We start from the raw sequence: 22,820 nt of genomic DNA on the forward strand, positions 1-22,820 counted from the left end.
CTTCAGAACTGCCTCAATTCTTCGTGGCATAGATTCAACAAGGTGCTGGAAGCATTCCTCAGAGATTTTGGTCCATATTGACATGATGGCATCACACAGTTGCCGCAGATTTGTCGGCTGCACATCCCAAAGATGCTCCATACAAGGCAGGATGGATCCATGCTTTTATGTTGTTTACGCCAAATTCTGACCCTACCATCCGAATGTCGCAGCAGAAATCGAGACTCATCAGACCAAGCAACGTTTTTCCAATCTTCTGCTGTCCAAATTCGATGAGCTTGTACAAATTGTAGCCTCAGTTTCCTGTTCTTAGCTGAAAGGAGTGGTACCCGGTGTGGTCTTCTGCTGCTGTAGCCCATCTGCCTCAAAGTTCGACGCACTGTGCGTTCAGAGATGCTCTTAGGCCTACCTTGGTTGTAACGGGTGGTGATTTGAGTCATTGTTGCCTTTCTATCAGCTCGAACCAGTCTGCCCATTCTCCTCTGACCTCTGGCATCAACAAGGCATTTCCGTCCACAGAACTGCCGCTCACTGGATTTTTTTTCTTTTTCGGACCATTCTCTGTAAACCCTAGAGATGGTTGTGCGTGAAAATCCCAGTAGATCAGCAGTTTCTGAAATACTCAGACCAGCCCTTCTGGCACCAACAACCATGCCATGTTCAAAGGCACTCAAATCACCTTTCTTCCCCATACTGATGCTCGGCTTGAACTGCAGGAGATTGTCTTGACCATGTCTACATGCCTAAATGCACTGAGTTGCCGCCATGTGATTGGCTGATTAGAAATTAAGTGTTAACAAGAAGTTGGACAGGTGTACCTAATAAAGTGGCCGGTGAGTGTATAATCCATTAGCAAATCATCCCTGGATTGTGATATTTGTTAAGGCCACAAGTACTATAAGACCCACAGTTCAAGTTTCTGTTCCTCTATGGGATCTGAATCTAGTGTTAAACGGCTTACATAAACCACCATATGAGCCTCTAGAAGGCTCGAACATAAAATCTCTCTCGTTAAAGGCTGCCTTCCTGGTCACCATAACTACAGCAAGACAGATGGGGAACGTACAGGCTCTTTCCATCAAGGAACCATACCTAAAGATCTTAGAAGACTGCATCATCTTAAGGTTAGAGCCCGGCTTCTTACCGACAGTATTAACAACATTCCATATGAGACAAGAAATTGACTTACCTTCCTTCTGCCAAACTATAAAGATAGTCGAGAGTTCACATTTCATTTTCTACACTTTAGAACAGTCTTGCAATACCAGGAGACAAAAAAAAAATTGTCAGATTCCAATCTTAGTTCAGTTTGCAGGAAAGAATATAGAGACCTCGGCAAGATTGATTAGGTCAGTGATCAGCCTGGCCTATTCGGCAGAGGGAAAATCTCCTGACAACATCAAAGCCCATTCTACTAGAGCAATAGCCACATCATGGGCAGAATGGACCAAATCTGCAGAGCTGCAACATGGACAAATCTTAACACCTTTGCAGACATTATAAACTGGACATGTTATCAGGCCAAAAGACGGCCTTCAAAAGAAAAGTCCCCCAAGCAGTAGTTCCGCCCTCAATGTACCCTCTGGTATTCTCCTGATGGTGCTGTCAGGAGGACGTCTTGGAAAGTAGACATTAGTCCTACCGGTAATTGGTTTTCCAGGAGTCCATCATGACAGCACCATTACATTCCCTCCCTTAAATTTTACGTCTGCTATGTGAAGGTAACGTATGTAGAAGGAAACTCAATAAAATAGAGTTGCATCCATCCTGGTGTGGTACTTGGAAAATAACCGGTGAAGGGTAGAGGGATGGGTCTTTTAACCTCTTGTGTGTTCCTGTCCCTATCAAGGGTATGAAGGACGACCTCCTGATGGTGCTGTCATGATTGACTCCTGGAAAAGCAATTACTGGTCAGATTAATGCATACTTTTCATATTTGTATTGTTACCTGGAGGTATGATGCTTGTTTCATGTGAAACAGCTGTCGGTCATGTCTCTTCCTCCTTGTCTACGCCTCTCACGTTATCATAATAAAGTTGCTGTGCAGTTGTGAGTGCCGCTGACTACAATCTTTTATGTTTTGTCCAGCAGCACTTTTTTTTTTTTCCAAAAAGCTGAGCACCACCAGAGCGTAGTTTCCCTGATTTTTGGTCAAATTTGGAGATAAACCCTTTCTGTTAACAAATATGAGGTTATGTTAGCAGTGCTGGCATTATATTTATTATATTTATATGTCTACCAGGAAAAATGCGTTTGACTGTGTGCTCCTTATCGATTTGTTTTGTTTATAATAATGTGGTCTTATATTTATTCATTTTTTCTCCATCTTAATCCATTTTTAAAGTGAGTTAGTCACCCTAAAATGCATTTTAAATAGGTTAAACATTGTTGTAGGAAGCTACGATAACAACGATACTAGCACTGTGCCTGTTACTGGTACAGAGCCTGAAAAAATAACTTGTATGCATCCCTATTTTGCATATTGGGGCCCTTTGTTCGCTTTTGATTGACAGTGCTCCCTTCCTTGCGGGAGCACAGTTTGAATGTTGTTTCCTTGTGTGCGGTCTCCTATGGCCACAGTGGCTGGTTGTGTTCACCTTTCTTTCTCCTTTCTTCAGACGGCGCTCGATGCACTTTGGAGTATATTAGTCCCAATATGCAAATGAGGCACAATGGTGCACCATAATTTTTGACAGGTTAAGGGTACATAAAAACCTCCTCATTTGCATATTAATTAAGTTATATTTTTTCAGGAACTGTACCCAGTATGGTTGTTACAGGGGCTACATCTCCCACAGCCCTGTATAGCCCATTTCAAATACATTTTGGAGGTGTAAGAAAGCAGCTGGACATGTCCCGGATTTTGGGTCCGGGTTTTAGGAGCAGCTAGGAGAGCTGGGTGGGACTAGCTGCTCCCATATCGCCAATCTAGGCCTGGCAGTTGATACACATTACAGAGGATTATCTTCTGTCATGTGGTTCAACAGAGCAGCAGTTACACATAACTGATCAGTCTACAGGAGGCGATAAACAAAACTGAGCTGCTATTGTGGAAAACTGCAAGACAGTTGAGTACTGTCTGAAAGGGCTGTTAGACCGCTCCTCACTCAAACATGTAGCGGACCAGTGGTCATTTTCAGGCACAAGTCAAAGCTTTACAGTAAACCTCAGATATATATACAGGTCCTTCTCAAAAAATTAGCATATAGTGTTAAATTTCATTATTAACCATAATGTAATGATTACAATTAAACTTTCATATATTATAGATTCATTATCCACCAACTGAAATTTGTCAGGTCTTTTATTGTTTTAATACTGATGATTTTGGCATACAACTCCTGATAACCCAAAAAACCTGTCTCAATAAATTAGCATATCAAGAAAAGGTTCTCTAAATGACCTATTACCCTAATCTTCTGAATCAACTAATTAACTCTAAACACATGCAAAAGATACCTGAGGCTTTTAAAAACTCCCTGCCTGGTTCATTACTCAAAACCCCCATCATGGGTAAGACTAGCGACCTGACAGATGTCAAGAAGGCCCTCAAGCAAGAGGGTAAGACCCAGAAAGAAATTTCTCAACAAATAGGCTGTTCCCAGAGTGCTGTATCAAGGCACCTCAATGGTAAGTCTGTTGGAAGGAAACAATGTGGCAGAAAACGCTGTACAACGAGAAGAGGTGACCGGACCCTGAGGAAGATTGTGGAGAAGGACCGATTCCAGACCTTGGGGAACCTGAGGAAGCAGTGGACTGAGTCTGGTGTGGAAACATCCAGAGCCACCGTGCACAGGCGTGTGCAGGAAATGGGCTACAGGTGCCGCATTCCCCAGGTAAAGCCACTTTTGAACCATAAACAGCGGCAGAAGCGCCTGACCTGGGCTACAGAGAAGCAGCACTGGACTGTTGCTAAGTGGTCCCAAGTACTTTTTTCTGATGAAAGCAAATTTTGCATGTCATTCGGAAATCAAGGTGCCAGAGTCTGGAGGAAGACTGGGGAGAAGGAAATGCCAAAATGCCTGAAGTCCAGTGTCAAGTACCCACAGTCAGTGATGGTGTGGGGTGCCATGTCAGCTGCTGGTGTTGGTCCACTGTGTTTCATCAAGGGCAGGGTCAATGCAGCTAGCTATCAGGAGATTTTGGAGCACTTCATGCTTCCATCGGCTGAAATGCTTTATGGAGATGAAGATTTCATTTTTCAGCACGACCTGGCACCTGCTCACAGTGCCAAAACCACTGGTAAATGGTTAACTGACCATGGTATTACTGTGCTCAATTGGCCTGCCAACTCTCCTGACCTGAACCCCATAGAGAATCTGTGGGATATTGTGAAGAGAAAGTTGAGAGACGCAAGACCCAACACTCTGGATGAGCTTAAGGCCGCTATTGAAGCATCCTGGGCCTCCATAACATCTCAGCAGTGTCACAGGCTGATTGCCTCCATGCCACGCCGCATTGAAGCAGTCATTTCTGCCAAAGGATTCCCGACCAAGTATTGAGTGCATAACTGAACATTATTATTTGATGTTTTTTTTGTTTTTTATTAAAAAACACTTTTATTTGATTGGACGGGTGAAATATGCTAATTTATTGAGACAGGTTTTTTGGGTTATCAGGAGTTGTATGCCAAAATCATCAGTATTAAAACAATAAAAGACCTGACAAATTTCAGTTGGTGGATAATGAATCTATAATATATGAAAGTTTAATTGTAATCATTACATTATGGTAAATAATGAAATTTAACACTATATGCTAATTTTTTGAGAAGGACCTGTATATATATGTGTGTGTGTGTGTGTATATATATATATATATATATATATATATATATATATATATATATATATATATATATATATATATATATATATATATGTATGTGATTCAAATCATCACAATTTCTCTTCAGATTACTCGACTTCCTTGTCTGTGTATATGTTTCACTATTTTTTTTTTTTCAATTTATGCAAGACAATAAAATAGCTATGGTGTTCCGTTATTGAGAGGTTTACAGCTCGGTCGAGTGAGCGCACCTGTGTATGGGAGTGTCGGGCCAGCAGCTAACTGCCAGTAAAGCCAAGCAAGATCTCTTTAAAATGTATGGAGGGCCTTTAAAATCAACTGTATGTGACTTAAAATAGCAAAAAAAAACCTTGTACTTGCTTGTACTTGAACATAGTTCAAATCTGCAGGCGGTTCACTGGCTCCTTGCTGGTCTTTGTTTAAGCAGCTGCAACATGTTCTCTTTATGATGGCCAATGATTAACTGTTGCGCTTACCTCTAACATTAGATATCCAGATTGTACTTGCAATGTTTGTATCTTTCTCCCCAGGAAATTAGTTTAAAAAAAAAAAAAAAAAAGACATTGCAAACATTATCAATGAAGATGTGAGAATTCATTTTTCACAACTGATATCACCTCTTTAAAATAAAAAATGAAATATCAGTCCTGGGAAAACTCAACAAATGACAGTACACTATATCAATTTATAAGGCAAGTCAGATGGCTTCTCACAGTAGTACATGGATGCAGATTTACTTTTCACTTTAGCATAGTGAGCTCAAAATCTGGTGAAATTATTTTCTCTGTGAGATATTAAGTGTGAGAAGGGGAGCTGATTCTATACATTATCTGAATGTTAATTGGTACCAACATGTACAGGATTTAAAGTGGATTCAATATTTTTCTGCGTATTTTAATGGGAACCTGTCGCCCCAAAATCGAAGATGAGCTAAGCTCATCTGCATCAGGGGCTTATCTACAGCATTCAGCGGTCCGGTTCTTGTCCGATGGGTGTCGCGGTCCGGTCCAGGGCCTCCTATCTTCATAGGATGACGTCCTCTTCTTGTCTTCACTTTGCGGCTCCGGCGCAGGCGTACTTTGTCCTGTTGAGGGCAGAGCAAAGTACTGCAGTGCGCAGGCGCCGGAAAAGGTCAGAGAGGCTCGGCACCTGCGCACTGCAGTACTTTGCTCTGCCCTCAACAGGACAAAGTACGCCTGCGCCGGAGCCGCAGCGTGAAGACAAGAAGAGGACGTCATCGTAAGAAGATGGGAGGCCCCGGACCGCGACGCCCATCGGACCGGACCGCCCCCCCCCCAGGTGAGTATAATCTAACCTCTTTTTCTCATCTTTCAGGATACAACGGGGGCTTATTTACAGCATTACAGAAAGGTGAAAAAAATTATACCTTGATATCTGTGATCCAGTGTTTTATTTCAGAGAAATACACATTTTTGTTGTATGTAAATCAGTTGTTCAGGGGTGTGGGTTGGACGCTGAGGATCTGCCTCCAGAGATGATTATAAATGAAAGGGGACTAACCAGTGTGAGACTCTGCTCTTCAGTGAGATCAGAACACAGCAGAGCTAACACTGTAATGAGCCAAAATTCACTTCTGCTGTACTAAATTATTTCTGCTGTACTGTGCTAGGTCATAATCACACACAGCTCGGCAGTGAGATCAAAGAGCAAAGTGTCAGTCATTACATGTCTCGCACTGGTAAACTATTGCTATTCAGTATCCAGCATTCTGGTTTATACTGAGCTGTCACTTTTCTTATTAACGTTTCGTGCTATGATCTCATAGGTAACTAGTTATGTCAGTGATTTGATATTAATACACTGTTTTGTATTTGAATGGTCTTCTAGAACCACAATTGAATGGTCCGAATCCCGTGATAGAGGCTATGGCAAATTTCAGTCAACCAAAATGGAAGACTTTACTTTTAATGATCTGAATATAAAAATTGGTTTCCCCTACATGTACTGCCATCAAGGAGATTGTGAGCACATTGTAACTTTCACAGATATAAGGTAGGTCAATAAGCTGATGAATTGTTTATATAGTACAGCTGAGTTTAGGGTGAACCTACTACAAAATCAGGTATTGAAAGTGTCAAATCCACAACTGAAATTTATAGCAAATATATAATAAGCATGCTGTGAAAAAAAACATCCGCAAATTGTCAAATTTGCACTTAATTTTTCAGTTATATGTAAATTTCTATATGTGAGCGATGGAAAATGTTAGTCTACTGACTTATTAGAAGAATTGTTAGGCCGGGGTCACACTTGCGAGTGCAATGCGAGAAATTCACATCAATACCGGGCATTGCCGCCGGCCCTCGGGACCGGAGTGTGCGGCTGCATAGAAATACATGCAGCCGCACGCTCCGATCCCAAGTGCCAGCAGCAGTACTGGGTATTGATGCGAGTTTCTCGCATTGCACTCACAAGTGTGACCCCAGCCTTACTCCGATAATCTAAACCTTAAACCTTATTGAACCCAAATTCAAAGCCCCCAAAAATCTTAAAATTTTAGTATTTGTTTTACTCTGTTGTCACATAAAAGTATCAGAAAGTGACGTGTCAGATATCGGGCAACTGCAGTGGATTTGCACTTTAAGGCACCAAGCTCTGGCCTATTGCGTGGGAAAATTTGTTTCACAAGACATGCATCATCCATTGGGAACAGCAAAGTGCAGAGACCAGGTCATATGAGAAGTCACAGAAAGTTGCCTTATTTAGACTATAAAGCTATACAATGTTTTAGATGGCGCAATTTGGAAAATGTCCTTACTGAACAAATTTAACATATTGCTTTTTCTGTTTCCCATTAAAAGGCTAATACACCACGAGGACTGTTTAGATAGGAGGCTCTATCCAATGAATGTCCGAAAACATTGGTTTTGGACCAGAAAGTGCAATGTGTGTAAAGTGTATGTTGCAAAGTAGGTGTTTTCTATGAATGTGGATTGCTTGAGAATGTACTTGTGTTTTAATGAAGTATTGGTATTTGTCTGCATTATATTGAATTTGCGCCTTGTAGGGATTCTCTGGTAGGCATTACACCTTAGGTAGCATTCACACAGGTCCAAACATGTGCAGTTTGTATTGCTTTACACAGGTTGCACAGCACCAAAACAGGCTCCTAAACATAAATCCCTTGCCTTGTCCAGGCGCAAACTAAAAAGAACTGACACTAGCTGAGCTAGGCCCAACTCAGTCAAACAAAACCATTATCGTCTGTAGCAACCACTGATATGTTTAGTTCTCTGCGCACAGCCTGTGCAGATAATTGTCAGAGAGGGATTCTGGCTCGTCTCTCTCTCTGGAGCTGAAAAAAATTATGAAGGACAGCATCCAATCCAGGTGAAAAAAAACGTCTTTTATTGTGCAAGTGCAACGTTTCAACCATCAAAGGTCTTTTTCAAGCATACAAAATGATTAAAATGGCGGCTTTAAATAGGGAATGGTTGTAAATCCCACCAATCTCTTTACAAGAAACCGCCCATATAACTTACATACAAATATATAATGAAGTGAACAATATATAAAAACACACATTAATACATCACATCTACATAAATAAATGTGTCCATTCTTATTTATATGGAGAGATTCCTAATAAAAACGCTATAGATGTCACTACTAGCACATGGAGTACATCAAACGTAAATAAACAGAAACATGCTGTTGTATCTAGACCAATCGTTACATCAAAAGGTGCTTTGGTCACTAATTCACTACCAATAAGATGTAACCTAACAAAGAGTGGCCACATGTCCAGTTTAAACCAATCACAGCTCTAAAAAAGTCAACAAATCACAGTGTTATCTCTAGCATGGTCTAATACCAGGACTGCCATTGGCTACCAAAAGAATGGTCACATGTCCAGTTTAACCCAATCAGAGCTCCAGATATATCAGTAAATCACAGCACTATCCCCAGCATGGTCTAATAGAAGGGCTGCCATTGGTTACCAACAAAGAGTGGTCACATGTCCAGTTTAACCCAATCAGAGCTCTAAATATATCAGCAAATCTCTTTGTTGGTAACCAATGGCAGCCCTTCTATTAGACCATGCTGGGGATAGTGCTGTGATTTACTGATATATCTGGAGCTCTGATTGGGTTAAACTGGACATGTGACCATTCTTTGTTAGGTTACATCTTATTGGTAGTGAATTAGTGACCAAAGCACCTTTTGATGTAACGATTGGTTTAGATACAACAGCATGTTTCTGTTTATTTACGTTTGATGTACTCCATGTGCTAGTAGTGACATCTATAGCGTTTTTCTTAGGAATCTCTCCATATAAATAAGAATGGACACATTTATTTAGGTAGATGTGATGTATTAATGTGTGTTTTTATATATTGTTCACTTTATTATATATTTGTATGTAAATTATATGGGCGGTTTCTTGTAAAGAGATTGGTGGGATTTACAACCATTCCCTATTTAAAGCCGCCATTTTAATCATTTTGTATGCTTGAAAAAGACCTTTGATGGTTGAAACGTTGCACTTGGCACAATAAAAGAAGTTTTTTTTTCACCTGGATTGAATGCTGTCCTTCATCATTTTTTGGGGTATGTACACTTCCACTTTGGTCCGTGGGACTAGGACGGGCATCCCATTGCCAGTTGTGCTGTCAGCTACTCTCTGAATTTCTCTCTAGAGCTGGTCAGCTTCCCTGAGCTGAAAGACTAAGGTGAACAGCTAGCCTTGTTATATGTAGGGTTAGCCATGTCATCTAATCCGAGCATGAAGACCTAGGGTTTAAACCCTAGCCTACCGGCTTTGCTAGAGCCAAATTTCTAAGTTTTACAATGTCAGAATTTACTTCTATAGCGGCTGCAAAATGCAGATACTCTGAGTCCATGTCCCCAGTGAAAACTATCTGATGACACCCACTTGGACTTAAAGGGGTTTCTACTACTAGGACAACCCCTTCTCAATCCCCACCCTTGGTCCCAGGGCACTCTTGCGGTTGTATGACGAGTAACCCCGATGCCCAATCAGCGCTGGCATCATTGTCCCTTCTTTTGGACAAATTTAACATGAAGAGGAAGTCCAGGATCAGCTTCATTCCTGGCTTCCTCTTCCTGTTCAATTCGACAGAAGGTGGGGACAATGACGCCAGCGCTGATTGGGCGCCAGGCACCATGTGTCATAAAGCCACACAAGAGCCTTGGGGCTTCGAGGTTAGTATAGGGTTTTTCATTGGATCAGGGCCAAGCATGGGGAGTGAGAAGGGGTTGTCCTAGTAGTATTTTCTTTAAAGAAAATTATCTTATTTTGCAGATTGAGGGGCACCCCAAATTTTGAGGAGAAAAATAGGAAAAAAATGTGTTTTTAAAAATAAAAATAAAATGGTATGTGTTATAATCCACTTTTGTGGTGCTTACCTGGGGGGCAGCGATAGTGGAGCAGGGTCCCAGGTGGCAGAGTCGCTGCAGTCTCCAGGCTGGTAGGACGGGATGTTTGGTGGCGGCAGGAGTTGGGCTGTGGCCCCAGGCTGGTATGATGAGGTGTCTTGCGGTGCAGGGGATCCACCGACATTTTGTGACTGCCCGGAGCCCCGCACCTTCCATACTTTCTAATGCGGTGGACTTGGAGAAAATGGCCGCCTGAGGCAGCACTTGGACAATTGAAATCTTAGTGCCAAGATCTCAGTTTGCGCATGTGCCACTTCCGGCGGCCATTTTCCTGAAGCCCACCACATAGAGTATGGAAAGAGCGGAGCTCCGGGCTTTCACAAAATGTCGGTGGATCCCCACTCTGCCGAACACCTCGTCATACCAGGGGCTGGCAGCCATCGTCCGACTCCTGCTGCGGCCAGAAGCTTCTGGCAGAAGTGACCATGGGTCCCTGCTCCACAGCAGCCGCTAAGCTCTACCACAGCTACGGTATGATTCGGATTATAAGACTCCACCCCTATTTCCCCCAAAAAAAAAATTTTGGAAAAAAAGTGCGTTTTATAACCTGAAAAATACGGTAACTTATTAGGAACCAAATTCTTTGATTACTAATATCTATTCAACAGAGAGTCAAAATTAAAAAAGAAAAGCGTTTTATTCCGCTTTGCAGCCGCTACTTCATCATGTGTCCAGTTCAGCATGAAACACTTGGCAAATACTGTTGAATGATCAGTTCATTTTTAATTCATGCCTCCCCACATTTCTGCAGCCATAACTCTTGTTTTTTTGTTTTACACTAAACCGATAGATTCGTCTTTCCTCTGCTTTGTGGTTTTAGTTGATGCGCTTTTTCCCAGAAGCATCATCTTTGCTTCCTTGTATTTCTGCTGAACTTGAAGCTAGACCATCAGTAATAAGAAAATCACTTTTTTTTCTGTATTTCAGGTGGGTAACAAACCAAGACAGCCTTGCTCCAGACGATCCTTGCTTCTTCTGTGATGTTTGCTTCAGGATGCTTCATTATGACACGGAGGGCAATAAACTTGGAGACTTTGTAGCATATGCTTATGTTGACACCGGAACATTTAATTAAAATTGATTATTTACAACAAAATGAATTTCCCAGATATGTGAACTCATTGTGATGATTCCATGTGCAGGGAATGAACTCCACATGCAAAGAACATGCAGTTATCTTTTTCACGGTCCATACCGAAACTATGTTTCTACAAGTTCAGTGTTGTACAAGGAACCTTGGGTCAGAAACCCTGCTGTAAAACTATTGTACACAGATTTATCTTCCATTACAAGTGTTATTTTTATGAAATGATGCAATGTAGATTATGGAGGAGAACAGTAAATCTCAGTAGAACGGCCGTCAAGATGTGACCCAAGTTATTCTCTTTGTAGGGAAAATGTCTTGTAATTATTACCAAAATCCAGATACAATATAAGTGCAGTTATTTGTTGTCTGTAGACTAAATATGATCGCCTAATAAGCGTGTTAACCAACGTGCTCCCAATAATAATAATATAAGAAAATCCCTGGGAGCTGACGACTGGCAGGCAGCAGAGGTATGAGGAACATTCCTTTCCTTCCCAAGTCATATGGTGCCAAGAATATTTTTATAGTTGCACCTTCTGCCAGTTGAGTCATGGGGTCATCCTTATATGGTTGCTGTATCGGTGGGTGTTTTGCCGGTGGTTGTGTTCCCCACAGTCCCTCCAGGACCCTGTAATCAAACTGCATGGGTCCTGGAGCTATTAATGGGACCTGATATTATCCGATCACATGTCCATCATGGCACTCGCAGATTCTCAGTGCTGTCTGTTCTCTAAGCTTCTGTTATTGAGTGATCTGAGGAGAGCGTGAACAGAATGGAAGGCTTAACTGTCACTCACTGCTCCCAGACACACTGATAGGCGGAATTGTGACAAAACATTGTTTATTTTTTACATGCAGTTTTTTTTACATAATAAACTTTCCAGTAAAAGATATTTATTTTCTTGCAAACTGTAGAGTTATAAAAATTGAAATAATGGAGGAAAAAAGGTGTTAGTTGTCACATGTACTGTAGAACGTGGTTTGTGTGAAATTTCGTTGGTTTGAAATAAAAATAAAAATCGGCCTGCTACAAGTGTAGAAATTTGTTAAAAAATTGACTATCACCAGATATACTGTTGAACTTGGTTTGTGTGAAATTTCATTGATTTGAAATAAAAAATAAAAATTATCCTGCTACAGGTGTACAAATTTAGAAAAAGTTGGCACCATCCACAGATAATACTACTGCATATTCTGGGTTCACTACCAAGCATGTAATGTATATGTTATATGTGAAGTAAAGAAAGAAGTACATGCAAGAAACGGTTGGAACTCCACAAATAAATTCTTTCAAAATATATCAAATGTTATTTATACACACAAGAAATGCTACACAGAGTTAAAAACATCTAAAAAGTTACTCTAAAAAGTAGAGAACTCCAATCTTCCATAATGAAATATATATAATCTGTCCGTAAACTATTATTTGCACCAAATAGCATAATACAGATGCTGCATATAATCTTAACAGGGATTTTTTCACAAATAAGTACAACCCTTATGGAGGCGCTGTTTGGATCTAAAGGTGAACCACACAATATATGAGTGTAGGGTAGAGAGAGCCTATAGAGTAGAAAAAGAGCCTTTCTCATGTTCTAGCAACCCTGTCGGTAACAAATATAATCGGGATGCATGATAATCTGGATATAATAATCCAGATCAGCCTGCTAGTTTGCCCAAAGAGATGCTCAGACATAAATCAAATAACATGATCGATCAAGGGTATAATTGACAAGAAGAGGCAATAAGCAGCGGCTATATACTTTACCCTAACCGGTCCACTACAGTCACCCCCTGGTCCTTAGAGCGGCGGTGCAGCCAGAATATGGAAGAATGCAAGACCCACGCGTTCCGACACACACACCGTGTCTTTCTCAAGGTGAGTGTATTTCATGAGTGCGATAGTAGCTATTTAAGCTATCTGAATTAGATTTACCTTAGCGGCAGGTGTGAGAGACACTTCATGGTTGTGGCGTCCATGCTGTCAACAATGGCCCGGAAATGCATCATAGGGGTCATATTGTATCATGGCGCCGGCGCAGTTGTCCCCCTCTCTATGCGCTTGCGCCTTCTGAGGCCGATGTCCCATATTCATATGCGCTTGCGCGTTGGTGAGCTGATACAGAGATCAGCGCCTGCACGCTGAGGGTACAGGTTATTGTTCCGTCTTACGCTTGCGCAGAGTCTGCAATTAACCATAGTATTTGTGCATTAATTTCACCCGTCTCTCTATGCGCTTGCGCCACACATGACAGATGCCCCGTACTTATATGCGCTTGCGCCCTGGTAAGCTGTGTCGCTTGATACAGGTTTCGGCACCTGCGCACCAAGGGTACGGATACATTGTCCCTTTTTGCGCCTGTGCAGAGTGCATAACAGTCTGCATACATGATTCAAATGGTATGTAAAATCCCATTCCCATGTGTCTGCACCCTCAAACCACCTGATTAACATTATCATGTGTTAATACATTGAAGATCATGGACTCCGTCCACTAAAATAAACCTCGGGCTCAATACAGAACCCTAACCACACCTTGCCACCGTAACTTTGGGACATAAAAAAAAAAGGAGGGTTCATGACCCCCAATGTTTCCACCCCAGAGGCAATTCCGGAGCAGCACGATGTGAGTATCCGAATACTAAGTGCACATGTCCTTGTAGAGAAAGCATATGTCAAGATATGTGAACCTCCTTCACACATAAGTACCTTATATGTTGTATAATCACATATTACATAAAGGGGGTTCCTTGGTGGCTATAGAAATCCCCCAGATTGTAAACATATAGTATAGGGGGGAACACTTATTTGGAACATACTGTCCATTCAGATGATAATCCAAAGCCACCTCTGTCAGAGAAAAAAAAAATATAAATTGAAATCCGCTGTAGAATATGTGGAATACTTGTATTGATGACTCCCGACATTCCAAAGGTCTTGCCTTCGCATTTCATAGAAATCGCTTCCTTAGCCACCCCTAGAATGGTAAAACATATGAAGAAATTGATTGAAAAAGCATACACACAAAGGGAGAGAATAATGTAAAACCTATACTCAAATGGCGTGCGTCCAAGGAGGAAAAGGGGAGGAAACTAGAAAAACAAATAGGGCTTATTTTGCATGGTTAACTAAGAGGTGACACTCAGGTTATTTCTTTTTATAGAAGCCTGAGTATAACAACTCATTAAGACCATCTGGGGCAAGACTGCCCAACTCGTATATCCATCTTGCTTCTCTGCGCAGAAGCTCCTCTACAACACTACCCCCCCTTATGTTGGTACTTACTCCCTCCAGGCCCATGACCCTGAGGGAGGCTCCCAGGCCTGCATGGGCCTCTAAAAAATGTGATGCCACTGATGTAATCTGCTTCCCTTTTGATTTGTCCGATTTGGCTGTGGCTATGTTGGACAAATGTTGTTGGATTCTACGTCGTATCTCCTGCGTTGTTTGTCCGACATAGATTTTGTCACACCCACAGATCAACGCATAAACCACATTGCGTGAACGACAATTAAAGTACGCTTTAGATTGTATCTGTGTTGACAAATGTTTAACCATAATGCCCCTATCAGCAATCATTTTTGGGCAAATAGAGCATCCCCCACAGGGATAGGATCCTGTTGTGAACTCTGTGTTCAGGCTCCCTCTTGTGGTCACTGGTGGTATGGTGTGACTTTTGCTTTGGGCTCCCCCTGGTGGCTTTGTCTGTTATCCTGCTGGTCTCTGGCTATCAGCTGGTTCGTTATCCTCTGGGAGGTTCCTATATAGCTCTGTTTTACTTCCACTTGTTGCCGGCTGTCGATGTAATCAGTGCTACTCAGATTCCTTCTGACTACCTTGCTCCCAGTCCATCCAGGATAAGCTAAGTTTTGTTTGCTCATTTTTTGATCAGCAGTGTTTACCATGTTTTTTGTTCCAGCTTGCTAAAATGTAATTCCCTCGCTTGCTGGTTGCTCTAGTGGGCTGAGTTTCTCCCCACACACCGTTAGTTGGTGTGTGGGTTCTTGAAATCTCAGGATGGATATTTTGTAAGGGTTTTTTTATTGATCGCATAGACCCCTGCTCTATTTTCTGCTTTCTAGTACTAGTGGGCCTCTTTTGCTGAATCTGATTTCATCCCTATGTATGTGCCGCCTTCTTACTTCACCGTTAATATTTGTTGGGGGCTTCTATAACTTTGGGGATTATTTCTCTGGAGGAAAGCGAGGTCTTTCTTTCTCTTTAGGGGTAGCTAGTTCCTCAAGCTGGCTCGAGACGTCTAGGAATTTTTTAGGCACGTTCACCGGCTACCTCTAGTTGTTTTGGATAGGTTCAGATTTGCGATCAGTCCAGTTACCATCTCCCTAGAGCTCGTCCTTAGTTTAATCACTTGCTGATCTATTTGTGATCCTCAGCCACTAGGGATCATAACAGGATCCCTTATTTGCGTGACCTGTCCTTAATTTTGTAGTAGGGCGTCTATAGTGGCTATTCGACAGATGATCTTTTAGGTTTTTGGCCCTTCTTGCTATCACTTTAGGTCGTTCTCCAATCAGAGGTCTTAATTTAGGTTCACTCCTCAGGATGCCCCAATTTGCGTTTAGAATGCGGTATATATCACCCAACTGGTTGTTAAACTTGGTGATTAGATTAATAGTATTAGATTCTAATCTTACCCGGGGTTTTAGGGCTTCTTCCCTCGTTTTCTCTCTTGAAAGTTCAAACGCTCCCGAGATGACCCTCCCAGGGTATCCCCGTTCGCAAAATCTGTTGGTCAGGTCACGAGACTCCTTGTAGAAATCCTCTGCGAGTGCAATTCCTTCTAAGTCTGAGGAATTGTCCTCTGGGGATGCCTCTTTTTAAATGCTTTGGGTGGAAACTTTCAAAATGTAGAAGAATATTGGTAGCTGTCCGTTTTCGGAACAGTGTGGTCATGATCCGGTTTCGGTCGATCATCAGTTTCAGATCTAAAAATTCAACCGAAATAGTAGAAAAACAGGATGCTAGCTTAATGTTCCAGTCATTGTTATTGAGCCCCTCAATGAAAGTCTGTAACTTTTCAGGAGTCCCTGACCAAACTATGACAATGTCGTCGATGTATCTTAGCCATTTGACCACGTGGGTGGAGAAGTCCTTGAGTTTTTGTACATGGGTCTCCTCCCACCACCCCATGAAAAGGTTAGCATATGAGGGCGCACATTTTGCCCCCATAGCTGTACCTGAAATTTGTTTGTAAAAGCTCCTATCGAACACAAAATAGTTCTTTTCCAATACAAATTTGAGCAGTTCCAAAACAAATGTATCATGGGCCCTGTCCCCTGTAGATTGTTTGTTTAGGAAATAGGATGTTGTTACCATACCCAATTCATGTCCAATATTCGTATACAGGGCTTCCACGTCTAAGGTCGCTAGAATTGCATTATTCGGGATTTCCAGAGTCTCGCAGATTTCTATAAGATGTGAAGAATCTCGCACATAGGAATCTAGGGATTTCACCAGCGGCTGTAAAAAATAATCAACATATGAGCATGGTTTCTCGTAGAGCCCCCCTATCCCCGAGATTATAGGTCTACCTAGTGGCCTAACAGTAGATTTGTGGACTTTTGGCACCAGGTAGAGCGTCGGGACAATTGGATAAGCTGTTATTAGGTAGTCCCGTTCCTTTTTGTTTATAATGCCCAGGGTGAAGACCCTTGTAACCAATTTGTCTAGCTGATTTTTAAATATTGATGTTGGGTCTGTTGGCAATTTTTGGTAATGTGAGGTATTATCCAATTGACGTTTTGCTTCCTGATAGTACATGTCTTTGGGCCATAAAACGATATTTCCTCCCTTGTCTGATTCTTTGATTTCTATTGAATCGGGTAAGATTAGAATCTAATACTATTAATCTAATCACCAAGTTTAACAACCAGTGGGGTGATATACCGCATATAAGCGCAAATTGGGGCATCCTGAGGAGTGAACCTAAATTAAGACCTCTGATTGGAGAACGACCTAAAGTGATAGCAAGAAGGGCCAAAAACCTAAAAGATCATCTGTCGAATAGCCACTATAGACGCCTTACTACAAAACGAAGGACAGGTCACGCAAATAAGGGATCCTATCCCTGTGGGGGATGCTCTATTTGCCCAAAAATGATTGCTGATAGGGGCATTATGGTTAAACATTTGTCAACACAGATACAATCTAAAGCGTACTTTAATTGTCGTTCACGCAATGTGGTTTACGCGTTGATCTGTGGGTGTGACAAAATCTATGTCGGACAAACAACGCAGGAGATACGACATAGAATCCAACAACATTTGTCCAACATAGCCACAGCCAAATCGGACAAATCAAAAGGGAAGCAAGCAGGGAAGATTACATCAGTGGCATCACATTTTTTAGAGGCCCATGCAGGCCTGGGAGCCTCCCTCAGGGTCATGGGCCTGGAGGGAGTAAGTACCAACATAAGGGGGGTAGTGTTGTAGAGGAGCTTCTGCGCCAAGAAGCAAGATGGATATACGAGTTGGGCAGTCTTGCCCCAGATGGTCTTAACGAGGAGTTGTTATACTCAGGCTTCTATAAAAAGAAATAACCTGAGTGTCACCTCTTAGTTAACCATGCAAAATAAACCCTATTTGTTTTTCTAGTTTCCTCCCCTTTTCCTCCTTGGACGCACGCCATTTGAGTATAGGTTTTACATTATTCTCTCCCTTTGTGTGTATGCTTTTTCAATCAATTTCTTCATATGTTTTACCATTCTAGGGGTGACTAAGGAAGTGATTTCTATGAAATGCGAAGGCAAGACCTTTGGAATGTCGGGAGTCATCAATACAAGTATTCCACATGTTCTACAGCGGATTTCAATTTATATATATTTTTTTTTTTCTCTGACATAGAGGTGGCTTTGGATTATCATCTGAATGGACAGTATGTTCCAAATAAGTGTTCCCCCCTATACTATATGTTTACAATCTGGGGGATTGCTATAGCCATCAAGGAACCCCTTTATGTAATATGTGATTATACAACATATAAGGTACTTATGTGTGAAGGAGGTTCACATATCTTGACATGCTTTCTCTACAAGGACATGTGCACTTAGTATTAGGATACTCACATTGTGCTGCTCTGGAATTGCCTCTGGGGTGGAAACATTGGGGGTCATGAACCCTCCTTTTTTTTTTTCCCATGTCCCAAAGTTACGGTGGCAAGGTGTGGTTAGGGTTCTGTATTGAGAGTTTATTGTAGTGGACGGAGTCCATGATCTTCAATGTATTAACACATGATAATGTTAATCAGGTGGTTTGAGGATGCAGACACATGGGAATGGGATTTTACATACCATTTGAATCATGTATGCAGACTGTTATGCACTCTGCACAGGCGCAAAAAGGTACAATGAATCAGTACCCTTGGTGTGCAGGTGCCGAAACCTGTATCAAGCGACACAGCTTACCAGAGCGCAAGTGCATATAAGTACGGGGCATCTGTCATGTGTGGCGCAAGCGCATAGAGAGACAGGTGAAATTAATGCACAAATACTATGGTTAATTGCAGACTCTGCGCAAGCGTAAGACGGAACAATAACCTGTACCCTCAGCGTGCAGGCGCTGATCTCTGTATCAGCTCACCAACGCGCAAGCGCATATGAATATGGGACATCGGCCTCAGAAGGCGCAAGCGCATAGAGAGGGGGACAACTGCGCCGGCGCCATGATACAATATGACCCCTATGATGCATTTCCGGGCCATTGTTGACAGCATGGACGCCACAACCATGAAGTGTCTCTCACACCTGCCGCTAAGGTAAATCTAATTCAGATAGCTTAAATAGCTACTATCGCACTCATGAAATACACTCACCTTGAGAAAGACACCGTGTGTGTGTCGGAACGCGTGGGTCTTGCATTCTTCCATATTCTGGCTGCACCGCTGCTCTAAGGACCAGGGGGTGACTGTAGTGGACCGGTTAGGGTAAAGTATATAGCCGCTGCTTATTGCCTCTTCTTGTCAATTATACCCTTGATCTATCAAGTCATTTGATTTATGTCTGAGCATCTCTTTGGGCAAACTAGCAGGCTGATCTGGATTATTATATCCAGATTATCATGCATCCCGATTATATTTGTTACCGACAGGGTTGCTAGAACATGAGAGAGAGGCTCTTTTTCTACTCTATAGGCTCTCTCTACCCTACACTCATATATTGTGTGGTTCACCTTTAGATCCAAACAGCGCCTCCATAAGGGTTCTACTTGTTTGTGAAAAAATCCCTGTTAAGATTATATGCAGCATCTGTATTATGCTATTTGGTGCAAATAATAGTTTACGGACAGATTATATATATTTCATTGTGGAAGATTGGAGTTCTCTACTTTTTAGAGTAACTTTTTAGATGTTTTTAACTGTGTGTAGTATTTCTTGTGTGTATAAATAACATTTGATATATTTTGAAATAATTTATTTGTAGAGTTCCAACCGTTTCTTGCATGTACTTCTTTCTTTACTTCAGGTGTACAAATTTGGTCCCTTCGTACCCGGTCCCCAACTGTCACTATTTCTACCGTTGTGGTGTTCCCGCTTTGTACTAGCACGTGTACAGGAACATCACCCGTGATGTTACCAATGCAGTTACTGGGATGGTCTACTTAATGACCGACACGTGGACAAGCGCTTGTGGCCAGAGGTGCTATATTTCCCTGATAACACACTGGGTGTACATTTTGGAGGCCAGGGGAGAGTCTCACCCTGGCATCCTCCATTTCCAATGTTTTATCTCAGACATGACGTCTACATGAGCCAAAAGCTGGAAGCTCTGTAGCACTGTCTCTGCGAAGCGGCAATAGGCTCTCCGGAAGCTAATTTGTCTAGGAGACAAACCACACACCGCGGCAGAGTTATTGAAAGGAATAACAGACGAGACAGATCTGTGGTCTCTCCGCTGAACCTACAATGAGGCATGGTTGTGTGTGATAATAGGCACAACCTGGTGGTGGTTGTGCAGCTTGGCTAACTCACACACGTACCATGATTGGCCCACATGCCCAATTTGGTAGTTCAGCAGTTTCTGAAAATCTACCCAGATTTGCTATAGCTTCTGGTTAAGGTACACCATGTTAGCACCTATTTCCTCAAGTAGAAAAAGTGTGTGCATCAAACAATGGGATCACCACAACAATCTTTAAGGTACAAAATATAACAATATTTATTAAACACAACACACCAAAAACACATTAAAAACACTTAAAAAAGCCCAACACAGTGGGTAGAGGTTAAGGGTCCACATGAATATAGGGTAAATACCAAAAAGGAATACTTCACTGCCAGATTATGGTGCAATACATCTCCACATAATTAAATCACAATAACCAATTATATGCATGCTGTTATTTATAAAGAATGCCACTACCAGTAGACAAAGAAACCTATAAAAACTCTATAATATATGTATATTCTTCCAAAACACCGTATTAATGATTAAGAGACGGTACCCAGGTTATATACTAATCTTGGGAAAATCCAAGAATGATTATTTCCACAGGGTATCCACCCAAGGGAAAGAGAAACCTAGTCCTTCTTACCCAGCCTAACAAAAGAGTACCCCTTCTGGTGTTAATATGGCAGGCATAGTGGTTTCCATAGGCTGTGTCAGTATCCAGACCCACGCGTATCGACGCTCAAGGCGTCTTCCTCAAGGTCAGTAGCTCAATAGTGGTGTTACACAGGTTTAAATAGATACATAATCTTATTAATAAGCTTACCAGGTGTGTGCTGCAATGGCAGCGCAAGCATCCCAGCATATCAAACCGGCGTATTGCAGAGATTATTGCGCAAGCGCCAGAACTTTTTGTCCGGAAGTCCGGAATTACTATACAGCACCTGCGCGATCAACGCTTTTTACAACAAACCGGCGTATTATAAAGATTCATGCGCAAGCGCCAGCATAACATACAGCGCATGCGCGGTCAGCGCTCTTTACGTATCTAGACATATCAGACCAGCGTATTGCAAAGGTTATTGCGCAGGCGCCAGCACTTCATACCCGGAGATCAGTACATCTTTATTTATATTATTTTATTTTTATTTATTCCCCCCCCCCCCCCCGAAAACCTTATGTGAACGTCGGTCTCTTGCCTATCCAACCTTTTTGGACTTTGCTATTTATATTGGTCTGGGACATTAGAAGGTCCTGTACGCTTGGTTTGCGCACATACTGTATTGAAGTGGTTGGACAATCAATAGGTCAAATGACTACCTGTACCGATTATTAAGAATCTAAACTAAGGAGTACAGTACCCCTTTTGGTGCTGGTTCTCTTGAGGTACAACCATATTTGCTTGGAACACGAATGTGACCTTCTTCTTGTAATTTTATGATAGTTTCCCATATCTCTGTAATATTTCTTTTCTTTTCAATGTTCTTTTTATTGAAAATAATGCACATGAACAATAACTTTGACATTGTACAGTAACAGACGTACAGTGTAACAAGTGCCTTTTATAAATGTAACATTAGCAAAAGAAAGGCTCCTTTTTTTTTTTTTATTTTTACAACGTTCTCATATCAAAAGAAACCAGTAGAGAGTTGGAGCAAATTTCGCCAACAGGAAAAAGAAACATATAGAAACACATAGATTTTCTAAAGTAAAGATAATAGTCATATAACAGCAAAGAAAAAGAGAAGGAGGGGAGGGTAAAAGTGTGGGATGGGAGGGGGGGGTAGGGGTAGCATCGTGAGTTCAGCTCTCTGCAACGATCAGTTCTTGAATATATCAATTCCAAAAGACGACCTAAATATAGTCCAAGGAAGCCAAATTTCTTTAAATTTAGGGGTGGAATGGTTCACCAAGGCTACAAGTTCAGCCATGTGATATAATTGATCTATTTTCCTCAAAACTTGTTGATATGTCGGAACGTTCACGGTTTTCCAGCAAATGGGGATCAATAACTTGGCTGAAGCCAGTATGTTTTGAGCTAAGATTGTGGGCTTTGTGTATCTAGACCACACAGGAAAGTTCAAGAGTGCCATCTCTGGTGTCAGTTGCAACTCTCGCCCAATCACATCTTTTATCAAATGTTCCACCATTAACCAGAAACCACGGATTATTGGACACGACCACCAAAGATGAAGGTATCCTCCCTCTTCTAAGTTGCATCTCCAACAATCAGCATGAGGGCGTAATCTCCAGGACTTAAGCTGCGTTTGGGAGATATACCATCTAGATACAATCTTATAAGAGTTTTCTTGAGTTTTAACGCAGCTTGTGGGTCCGTGGGAGTATTTATAAATGTGAGACACTTGTGTCTGTGAAAAAGTGTATCCCAAATCTTTTTCCCACCCTAGAATGTACGCCCTCTTAATGCTTACTTCATCTGTTATAAGTGTTTGATAGATCGTGGAGAGTACCTTAGTGGGTCTGGCCGTCTTAGCACACAAGATTTCAAATGGGGTAAGCTTACGCGCGATATTTGAAAAATAATGTAGCCTTTTTAGTATTGTTTTAAGTGTCGAGTATTGTAAGAAGTTTAGGTTCGTC

At 41.7% G+C, this 22,820-nt stretch overlaps 1 protein-coding gene across 5 annotated transcripts in view; it reads left to right on the forward strand.

The window, feature by feature from the left end:
* The window catches only part of SNAPC3 (small nuclear RNA activating complex polypeptide 3), a 132,678-nt gene extending 121,089 nt beyond the window's left edge, over positions 1-11,589 (forward strand). For 3 of the 5 annotated variants that reach the window (XM_077249246.1, XM_077249243.1, XM_077249247.1), the window contains 4 exons: positions 6,145-6,180; positions 6,658-6,822; positions 7,632-7,739; positions 11,158-11,589. In XM_077249246.1, coding sequence (XP_077105361.1) covers positions 6,145-6,180; positions 6,658-6,822; positions 7,632-7,739; positions 11,158-11,305 — 457 coding nt within the window. In that variant the 3' untranslated portion in view covers positions 11,306-11,589. The remainder of the gene's footprint in view (positions 1-6,144; positions 6,181-6,657; positions 6,823-7,631; positions 7,740-11,157) is intronic. The other 2 variants (XM_077249245.1, XM_077249244.1) reach the window with 1 other exon arrangement.
* The last annotated feature ends 11,231 nt before the right edge of the window (positions 11,590-22,820 follow it).

Source organism: Ranitomeya variabilis, chromosome 1 (genome assembly GCF_051348905.1).
Source record: "Ranitomeya variabilis isolate aRanVar5 chromosome 1, aRanVar5.hap1, whole genome shotgun sequence".
NCBI classification, from domain to species: Eukaryota; Metazoa; Chordata; class Amphibia; order Anura; family Dendrobatidae; genus Ranitomeya; species Ranitomeya variabilis.